Source organism: Sitophilus oryzae, unplaced genomic scaffold (assembly GCF_002938485.1).
Source record: "Sitophilus oryzae breed Bouriz unplaced genomic scaffold, Soryzae_2.0 scaffold_1430_pilon_pilon, whole genome shotgun sequence".
In the NCBI taxonomy this organism is placed as follows: domain Eukaryota; kingdom Metazoa; phylum Arthropoda; class Insecta; order Coleoptera; family Curculionidae; genus Sitophilus; species Sitophilus oryzae.
The window spans coordinates 716525-727765 of NW_022146094.1; the positions used below are offsets into that span (position 1 = coordinate 716525).

Sequence of the window (11241 nt, forward strand, 5' to 3'; positions counted from 1 at the left end):
CGATTTTTAACAACTGATTCTGGTCCGGCGTCCGGCTGATGCTTCTGTCTTGGTTATTTTTTACGAATTCGAATACGTGTGCGTTATACTTTTGCTTGTGAGTTTGTGTGGAGTAAATCGTTCGGAAATTGTAACTAGGTAATTTTTTATTTATAAAATAATGTTTAAAAATTCTACCACTGCAATGAAATAACATGAAACTACGCATAACATGATCATAAAAAAGAGGAAAGGTAAGGGAGTTAGTGATTATACAGTTGAAACAACACTTACCAACAATTACTGGAATCTGATTCTCCAATTCAAGAATAATAAATATTATTATTGCAAATTGCAAATAAAAATAATAGGGTTATGTTATGAAATTCTAAACAAAAACAAAAAACCGATCGATACACGCACGCTTGACACTTTTGACAGTCCCGAAAACAATCCACACAGCATTCCAACGTTGATACTTTTTGCACCGTCCCGAAACTCTATTCGAAGTCCGCGCATGCTAACAAAGTGCAAAAAAACCGATTCGAGTACGATTTCGAAATGATCCCGAAATGCTGTTTGGAACAAACCTTAAGTCATACTGAACCAAAAACATCGACACGAATAAAATATGCTTTTAAACTGAAATTATTCCGAGTATAAATCGAATTCACATGTTATATAATACCTTTGTCAGACCAAATAAATAGAGAAAAACTTTAGCACAGAATATTACAACAGGAAAATAAACTATATGCCTTTAGTTAACACTAGTTAAATAACGAGAAAACATTATTTTCTTTACCTTTAATAACATTCTTTTGCCACAATAACCAGAACTTACAAACCAAAATAACATCAACGCGTCTCGAACGGTAGTCTAGGAGCGATTACCTAACATCTATCATCTCTGTTGTCTGATTTCCTTTTCCCCAGTTTGCAAATCATTTTTATATTATCAATATTTTAAAAATCAATAATTTTATTTATGTATACAGAGTGTCTTAAAACTGAATGTTTCGGATTTAAAGAAATGTGTTTATTTTTAAATAGGCATAATATTCTGAAACGATTAAAAAAACATCTAAAATTATAATTTATTCGAAATTTTCTATACGATTTGATGTCAAACCAAACTAATGACATCGAGCATATTTATTTCCTCAATATATCAGCCTTTCAGAATATGTATCTACATACATATTTTTTGTTATCTTTCGTTAATTAATTCTTCAATAAGTACAGTGGCACATTATTGTTTCCACTGACATACGATAATTAATTATTATTGGTTTTTGTTGTGTACGCTTGCAAATGAATCGTCAATTTTTTCTAATTGTTTTATTATACCTAGTTGTTATAAAAAATATTTAATATATCTACTGTGAATAATAATTAAAACAGTTCTGAACTAATTGGCATTACTATTCCCGATATTTAATAATATTTAAATGTTTTATCATAAAATAAAATAGAAATAGATTAATAATATTATATTACTCGCAAACCCAGCTAAAGTGAAATGAGAATTTTATTTTTCTACGACTAGCCTAGAAAATGCAGTTTGACACACGGAAAACTCGATCTGAAATTGACGTTTTGCAAACTATTCTGTGCCAAGGATTTAGAGCATGACATGTGTCATTTTGCACACGATATGTGCCAATTTTAACATGTTTAACCCCCAATGTTTAGCTGAAACGCCAAACGCAACGCAGCCGTTAGAAAAGTGTCATCATTACATCGCAAATTATTTCACAAAGCTGGCAAAAACTGAGTGAGTCTGCTGCTAATTTGTAGTCGTAGAAAAAATAGCGTAAAAAACTCGTTCAAAAACTTCTTTGTTCACTCGTTCGGCTTGTCGTCCAACAAACTGTCGTCCTCGTGTGCAAAACGTCGTTTTCGAAACTCGTTGTTTAATATACTATTGTCAGTGTTTTTTGTCTCGATTAATTTAACAGTTGTTGTCAGCTGCGTGACGTGAGCTGTCAATTGCTGAAGATGACGGAGTTCCAAACTAACTAATTTATTTAAAGATTTCTGTATAATTTTTTCCCTAGGTACTAAGACGATTCAAACAAATCAGAAACCAGTAAAATCAGTATATTATAATAGTAAAATGGCCTATATAAAAGTACCTGTTTAATAAAATTGTAAAAAAATGTAAACTAAATTTATTTATCAAAGTCTATATAAAATATGAGCAGCTATCATACATCCTCTTTAAATTTCAGGAAGAAAAAATATATAGGTAATAAAAGTTAATTTTTTTATATACTTTTATTGAAATAATTATTGTCTTTTTATGGTTTTCCTTGATATTAAGTTTTAGTTATTATTAGAGTTTTTATAGCCACTAAATTTTCTGAGATGTCACTTGCATATACAGGGTCGTCAGAATTGTATTGGATTTTTATTTCTATTTTTTTCAAATAATTTTTGAACTAACGTCGATATTTGTATGAAAATTTCACACCTCTACTTTTCAACCAATAACATGCTTTAATGTTGACTAGTTACCATGGCAACTGAAAAAATTTCCGGAAATTTTTTCGAGGCGCCACGAAACTTTAGTGGAAATTTTTTGACAGTTGAAAAGGTAAACATAAGATCTACAATCATAATGTGAATGAACTACAATGTCTATATATTGAAATATTACCCATTTGAGTTTTAGCATTTGATGTAACTAATTAAAATATAATAATATTTGTTAACATTATTAACAAATTGAAATTATTTTAAAATGTCATGTTGGATTAATATTTTTTTTCAAATTTAGGTGTGAAATTTTCTTACCGAATACCACGCAAGCTTAAATTATTCCTGGAAATTTTCTTTCGGGCACGAATATTTTAGGAAAATTATCCCTCGTCTTCGACTCGGGATAATTTTCAAAATATTCGTGCCTTCAAAAAAATTTCCGAAAATAATTTAAGCTCTTGTGATATTATAAGTGAAAATTTCACACCTCAACTTTTCAACCAATAACATGCTTTAATGTTGACTAGTTACCATGGCAACTGAAAAAATTTCCGGAAATTTTTTGACAGTTGAAAAGGTAAACATAAGATCTACAATCATAATGTGAATGAACTACAATGTCTATATATTGAAATATTACCCATTTGAGTTTTAGCATTTGATGTAACTAATTAAAAATATAATAATATTTGTTAATATTATTAACAAATTGAAATTATTTTAAAATGTCATGTTGGATTAATATTTTTTTTTTCTAATTTAGGTGTGAAATTTTCTTACCGAATACCACGCAAGCTTAGAATATTCCTGGAAATTTTCTTTCGGGCACGAATATTTTAGGAAAATTATCCCTCGTCTTCGACTCGGGATAATTTTCAAAATATTCGTGCCCTCAAAAAAATTTCCGAAAATAATTTAAGCTCTTGTGATATTATAAGTGAAAATTTCACACCCTACTTTTCAACCAATAACATGCTTTAATGTTGACTAGTTACCATGGCAACTGAAAAAATTTCCGGAAATTTTTCGAGGCGCCACTGAAACTTTAGTGGAAATTTTTGACAGTTGAAAAGGTAAACATAAGATCTACAATCATAATGTGAATGAACTACAATGTCTATATATTGAAATATTACCCATTTGAGTTTTAGCATTTGATGTAACTAATTAAAAAAATATAATAATATTTGTTAATATTATTAACAAATTGAAATTATTTTAAAATGTCATGTTGGATTAATATTTTTTTTTCAAATTTAGGTGTGAAATTTTCTTACCGAATACCACGCAAGCTTAAATTATTCCTGGAAATTTTCTTTCGGGCACGAATATTTTAGGAAAATTATCCCTCGTCTTCGACTCGGGATAATTTTCAAAATATTCGTGCCCTCAAAAAAATTTCCGAAAATAATTTAAGCTCTTGTGATATTATAAGTGAAAATTAGTGTCTTTTTGGTGTGGTGTCGCGGTAGTTTTATACAGGTACGGACGAAAAGTTATTACTCTTCAAAACAGTTAAAAAAAATAGGTAGGTGGTGCCCAAGTAGGAGTCATATTGACTTCAAAATCAAATTTGTCATGTCAAAAAACACGTAGACACTAATTTTATCAAAAATCGACTATAGTTTATTTGAAAAAAAAAACCGGAATAAATTTGAAACTTCTACACTCTGTATCTCCGAAACGAAGCATTTTAAGATATAAATATATAAGAACTTTTTTAATTATTTTATTATTAATGATGCCGAAGTTTGCCAAAGTGTCCCGAATACAATTCCTTATATAATAATTATACAGGGTGAGTCATAAATAAGTGCAAATATTTTAGTGGTAGTATATTTTGACTCCAGAAACACGTCTATCAGTTTTTTTCGCGGAGAAAATTTTTGAAGCTTCATTTTTTTCAATTTTTTTTTAGAAAATCTTTTAGTTTTTAGTTAGAAAACATAATATCTTGACAATATGACAACATAACTAGTAGATTAAATTTACAAAAAAAAGAACCCAGAAAAGATCGAGTGGTTCTCAAAATTTAAGCAAAAAATAATTTTTTGGAAATTTTCAAAGTAAAATAACTCCGTTATTTTCGACTTATTTGAAAAACGATAAAGAGAAAATATGTTTCTTTTATCGAGATCTATCCGCAATGAAAATATTATCACCCTGTATAATAATTATATACGAACTTTGTTTGCATTTTTTTTAATAGTGACAAACCAGCATTTGTATGTTTACCTTTGGTTTGTGTATGTAAGGTTTATGTAAACTATATTTACATCATCTGCCTAAGTATATAAAAAATATATTTATTTTTTTCCAGATGTTTTCCTTAATATAATAGCATTCTTTTGACCATTGATTCCAAAGCATGTGTTATATTATTTCACAAACCGGTCAAAACAAAGATATTATCGCGATAATCTAGAATTCCGATTAAAAAAAAATCTGTAACCCACTTTATAATTATGAAAACACAGAAAGAAAAAAATGTAGAGCACTCTTTGCCATACTTATTACCACTTTCAATTTCTTCATTCACTATATAGATACGCCTATTTACGTAACAATCTGACCGTCTGTCTGGTGAATGTCTAGGTTAGATTCCTACTATAAATTAGACCCGGTCATTTTTTTTTCGTCAGTCAGTACCACGGGTCAAACAGTACCTATTTGAAAACCAAGAAAACTTAACCAAAATGTTCGCAAAGGTACTATAATTAATATTTGTTTTTATTTTTTTTTAATACAAGGTATCTCAGAAATAAGTGCAAGTATTTTAACCGGTTCAACCCCAGAAACACGCCTATGAGGTTTTTTTCGCGAAATTTTTTTTTTTTAAAATTCGGAACTTTTTGAATTTTTTTTTTAGTTTTTAATTAAAACACATAATTTCTTGATAATATGGCAACATAGGTAGTAGATTAAATTTACAAGCAAGAAAATCCAGAAAAGATCCAGTGGTTCTCAAAATTTGAGCAAAAAATAATTTTTTTGGAAATTTTCACTTATAATATCACGAGAGCTTAAATTATTTTCGGAAATTCTTTTGAGGGCACGAATATTTTGAAAATTATCCCGAGTCGAAGACGAGGGATAATTTTCCTAAAATATTCGTGCCCGAAAGAAAATTTCCAGGAATAATTTAAGCTTGCGTGGTATTCGGTAAGAAAATTTCACACCTAAATTTGAAAAAAAAATATTAATCCAACATGACATTTTAATCCAACATGACAGCTTTAGTTAAATAAAGGCGGCAGAACTATATTTTTTAGAACATGGCAATTTCGAAGAAATTCATATGTAGGTATATCTAACATATTTCCTTAAATAAAAAATATTACCAACCTTAGTTACATCAAATGCTAAAACTCAAATGGGTAATATTTCAATATATAGACATTGTAGTTCATTCACATTATGATTGTAGATCTTATGTTTACCTTTTCAACTGTCAAAAAATTTCCACTAAAGTTTCGTGGCGCCTCGAAAAAATTTCCGGAAATTTTTTCAGTTGCCATGGTAACTAGTCAACATTAAAGCATGTTATTGGTTGAAAAGTAGAGGTGTGAAATTTTCAAAGTAAAATAACTCCGTTATTTTCGACTTATTTGAAGAACGATAAAGAGAAAATATGTTTCTTTTATCGAGATCTACCACCCCTTAGAATACTTGCACTTCTTTCTGGGACACCCTGTATACACTGACACTGTATACAGGGTGTTTCAAAAAAACATGTGCCATCTCTCTTGGGGAGATTCCTCACGTAAAAATAAGATCTATTTTTCATATCAACATAGGTCCGATTCTGCTTCCTTTCGTAGCTACAGGGTGTTAAAAGTTTAAAATTTTTTCGATTTATTATAATTTTCTTCCAAGTATTTTTAACCGGTTCGAATGAAATTTTGAGGGTAAAAATTACTATAAACGCGACATATTGTACTGCAAGGTATTACTTTTAAATCTTTTTATATTATTTGAAACGTTTGAAATTGCTTAAAAATTATTTTTGACGTTTGAAAAAAAAACATGTTCTATTCGGACTAAAAATGAGTAGATAAAACTTTGGATAAATATTTTTTCTAAGATATTCTAATGTGAATTTGTCTCTATTTCCAGATCTTCTTCATCTCCGCTCTTGTAGCTGTCTCCCAGGCTGGAGTCTTCGAACTCCCTTCAGCCCACTCCTATTCCGCCCCTGTTCTGGCCAAATACGCCCCCCAGCAAAGTGCTGACTACTATGCCCCCCCAAAATACGAATTCAACTACGGAGTACAAGACCCCCACACTGGCGACCACAAGACCCAGCACGAAGTACGGGAAGGTGATGTTGTAAAGGGTTCATACACCGTTGCCGAACCCGACGGTACCTTGAGAACCGTCCACTACACCGCTGACGACCACAACGGTTTCAATGCTGTCGTTGAGAAATCCGGACACCCTGTACATCCTGCACCAGCTAAGGTTGCTTATGCTGCCCCAGCTGCTTATGCTGCTCCAGCTGCGTATGCTGCCCCAGCTCATTACTACCATCATTAGGATTTGACAGTCAGTTAGAAGACACGGAATGCCATTTTTGTATATAATGTACTGACTATGAAAAAATGTGTAGCTTGTTTTAGAGGCCTTTAATTTTTGTATGAAGGCGTCTAGAACAGTGTGTTGTGTTATTTTTTCTTTTATTTATTCTTGTTTTTATATTTTTATACGAATTTATGAATAAATTTTGTATATTTGCAAACATGCATTTTTTTGTTAAGAAAAATCGTCAAGGTGTATATGAATTAATTCATACACATACTTCAACAATTTTTTAGTTTTTTTTCAGTGATTTAACTGTTTTCAAGAGTAATAACTTTTCGCCTGTACCTGTATAAAACTACTGAGTGAGAAAATATACATTCGTGATTTTCTACGTAAAAAATGTCTCTTGGTAAAAATCGCTACGAGCGACCTTCCTGAATACAGTTCGGACCACCCTGTATAGTATACAGAATTACAGAATCAAAATATATACTTCTATATTAGTAACACGCAAAGCAAAAAAAAACGTAATTATATGATATAAAAAAACCTCTAAGTAATGTTCAAAACCACAATTTCTTTCAAAACGTGAACTTGTATTATTCCTATTTAAATTATTAGATCGTATTTTTTATAGATTTTAATGTGGTGAACGTGTAAGTCCATTGTCAACTGACCTATATAAGACAAATTATTTATAAAATAGTTTAGTTATTGTGGTTTTATAAGTCGAAGAATAATGTTCAGAAATATAGTATTAAATCAGGTAAAAATAACTCTCTTGTCACATCAAAATAAAACACTAATTCGCCACAATACACCAGAACACTTTACTTCTGAACAGTACGCGCATTTTTGCACCCACTAATATACAGGGTGTTCCATTTAATAAAGCGAAGAAAAATTATTTTACATTTTAGAAAGTTTGGCGTAAAATTTTGAACATCCTGTATGATATACGATTACCATATTTATAGCAAAGTAAGTACAGACCATCTAAAAAATAAATATCTAATATAGTTTGGATATCAGGACAGTTCTTTTATTTTCAATAATTTTTTAAGAAAGGCTAAAAAATATATATTTTTTATTTATTTATTAATATCTCTAAAACTATCGAAATATATTTACTCATATCTTAGGATTATGTAAAGTGATCTGATAAGAAGACAAAAATTCCATAATATACAGGGCGTTCCATTTAAAAAAAATTATCCCGATCCACTCACACGTTTTTAAGCCACCTATAGAATTTAAAATATTTTCCTGGAATACATCTAGAAACAGAAATAAACGGGTTTGAACAAAAAATGAACAGGTCTGTTGTTTTAAACTAAAAAGCCGTTAAAAGCAGTTCAAAAGCTGTTGTTTCTTGTTTAAACCTGTTTATTCTTGTTTATTAGCCTATTTTAACTGTTCCTAGCTGATGACGTCACTTCCGGCTCCTTGCTCCACTGCTCCACTGATGGTGAAACCCCCTTCTACCTCTACTAGTATAGTTCAACCCCAGAAAGAAGCCTATGAGGTTTTTTCGCGAAAAAAATTGTAAATTCGACATTTTTTGAAGAAAAAATTGGATTGTTTTTAGTTTTTAGTTAAAAAACATAATTTCTTGATAATATGGCAACATAGGTATTAGATTAAATTTACAAGAGAGAAAATGCAGAAAAGATTCAGTGGTTCTCAAAATGTTTTCAAAAAATCATTTATTTTGGAAATTTTCAAAATAAAATATCTCTGTTATTTTGTACTTACTTGAAAAACGATAATGAGAAAATATGTTTTTTTTATCGAGAACTACCACCCTTTAAAATACTTGCACTTATTTCTGGGACACCCTGTCTATAAGACTTACACTTTTTATTTTCAAATAGATATCCATTTTGATGTTGCTGGCAATCATCGAAACTCAAAGCTTGGAAGAATCAATAAACGTAGAAGTACCAGTGTCCTACCTCAATTCCCTAAAATACACCTCCATAATTCCTTTTGGTGCTCAAGGTAGTTCTAACAAACTACGCTTGGATCAGTACCAATACAGTTATGGTGTAGCCGATCCTGAAACAGGTGATAACAAAGATCATTACGAAATTAGAGACGGTGATGTGGTTAAAGGATCTTATACCATAGCCGAACCGGATGGTACAGTTAGAACAGTGAAGTACACCGCTGATCAAAACGGTTTTAATGCTGTGGTAGGGAAATCTGGACAATCTGTATAATTTTTTAATTAGTATGTATCAAAATAAATTGAATATTTTGTTTGTAGGGATGGTATTATTGTTTGATTTCTTGTCTCTGATAAAAAGATCTCTTGTTATTATATGTATTATTATAAATCATTAATGCAGAAACTAAAGATATTTACGATTATTAAGTTTTTAAAATGTCACCCTGTATTGTGATTAGCCACAGAATCAAAATTTAACAGGTTGAAGAATTCTTTACAGATCATAATACATTACAGACCTTAATATAGAGCCAATAATAAACTTTCAATCTTCGACCTAAGGTCTTCATTTTATTAATATTATTATTTACACTGCATTTCTATGCTTTAAAACGAGAAAATTGAGAAATTCATCTAGTAAGTCGATAGTTAAGTGAAAGCCCAACACACTTACAATTTTCTTTTAAAAAAGAACTCTTATTTAATAAAGGAAGAATCTCTCTCAAAGTAGCTCAAAGCCCTGAGCAGCTTAGATTTTGTTATAGAAAAATTATATAAGTCGATTCCGTCTTCGAGATAGAGTTCTTGTAAGACGTCTTTTTCCTATGGGAGTTGGGTTAAATTAATTTCCTTTTTTTTGCTGCAAAATGATCTAGATATTAAAATACGAAAATAGAATGAGAAATGGTTACGGTTAAATATATTAAAAGCGTAGAATAAGCTTTTGTAACTATAAGATTTTAGTCTATTTGTGAAGAAAGATTAACTTTTTTAATTTTATACTGCAAAGGGCTCTTTAACTCAAACGGTTTTCCAGATTTTCAAAAAAATCTGTTTTTTCAATTTTATTTTTATAGTAAAATTCAAAATTAATTAACGATGATTTTTTTTCTAATTCTTAGAAATCTAAGACATCTAAAAATAATATGATCATGGTTTTTAAACGAAAAGCCGATTTTTAGCGGAGGAAAGAAAATTAAAATCTTCATTGTTTAATCTTTGTGAAACATGGCACACACTAAAAATCGTCAGAAAATGTCTTTTAATACTCCTTTACAATCAGGAATTTTTTAGAATTTTTTGAAGTGGTGGAAAAATATGAAAGAAATTAAAAACTCAATTTTTTTCTAAAATCTTCTGTTTTAACTAACTTATATTTTTGTTTAGTTTAAAAAAGTGCGTCGGAAAATATTTTTTTATTAAAAATACATCCTTGCCTGAAATAAACATAAAAATTATTATAAAAAAATGAGTCCGAGAAGATTTTAGAAAAAAAAGATTTAAAAAAATGAGTTTTTAATTTTTTTCATATTGTTCCACCAATTCAAAAAATTCTAAAAAAGTCCTGAGTGTAAAGAAGTGGTACCTAATTCGTGGTACGAAAATTGTTTTTTATGACGATTTTTTTTCCTGTGCTGGACCCGGCATAAGAGCCAATATTTTTTTTCTGGATCTACTTTTTTTGTTTTTAATAAATACGAACTTTTGACTACAGATAAAAAAAACTTATGTAAATTTATTAATATTAACTGGTGACCCAGAAATCTCTACAAAATCATTAGCATTCAAATTTTTATATTGTCTCCTTTGTAATTAGTAATAAATTTTCATGAACTGAATAATACAATTTGTTTTTCTTGGAATTAAAAAAGAGAAACATTGTTTTGGAACGAGATACAGACTGTTTATTTAAGTGAAGAAAAATATGAAATAATGAAAGAACAAGCAATTAAGAATTGAAATATCTGATCTTTTTTTATGTAAAAAGCTCCTGAAGTTTTTCAGTAGCACATTTTTTGAATACAAATTTGCATAGTTAGGGGAAAAATATTTTTATTGTGGACAATAAATAGGGTTGTCTAGTTATTTTGTAGTAGCACTAAATTTCATGTTGTTGTAAGTCAATGAATACTGGTTATAACCAAAATTATGGTTTTAGAAAAAAAGTCATTTTTGCAAATATACAAAATTTATTTATAAATTCGTATAAAAAGGAAAAACAAGAATAAATAAAAGAAGAAACAACACAACATAATGTTCTAAAAACCTTCAAAAAAACTAAAGGCTTCCAAAACAATCTACACACA

At 29.6% G+C, this 11241-nt stretch overlaps 2 protein-coding genes across 2 annotated transcripts; both read left to right on the forward strand.

Moving 5' to 3' along the window:
• The first annotated feature begins 5159 nt into the window (after positions 1 to 5159).
• Positions 5160 to 7076, forward strand: LOC115876319 (cuticle protein 7-like). The gene is made up of 2 exons (XM_030892054.1): positions 5160 to 5171; positions 6580 to 7076. The coding sequence occupies exons 1-2, from the start codon at positions 5160 to 5162 to the stop codon at positions 6997 to 6999; spliced, it is 432 nt and encodes a 143-aa protein (XP_030747914.1). The 3' UTR covers positions 7000 to 7076.
• A 530-nt stretch (positions 7077 to 7606) lies between these two features.
• On the forward strand, positions 7607 to 9206 carry LOC115876320 (adult-specific cuticular protein ACP-20-like). Its single transcript, XM_030892055.1, has 2 exons — positions 7607 to 7750; positions 8859 to 9206. Exons 1-2 carry the CDS (start codon positions 7724 to 7726, stop codon positions 9204 to 9206), a joined length of 375 nt encoding a protein of 124 aa, XP_030747915.1. The 5' UTR covers positions 7607 to 7723.
• Positions 9207 to 11241: the final 2035 nt, after the last annotated feature.

Excerpts from the sequence above, each read along its gene's own strand:
- LOC115876320 (XM_030892055.1), top strand. The coding sequence starts at position 7,724 with ATGTTCAGAAATATAGTATTAAATCAG. Across the intron at positions 7,751-8,858 it reads GAAATATAGTATTAAATCAG|ATATCCATTTTGATGTTGCT; the intron begins GTAAAAATAACT and ends ATTTTCAAATAG.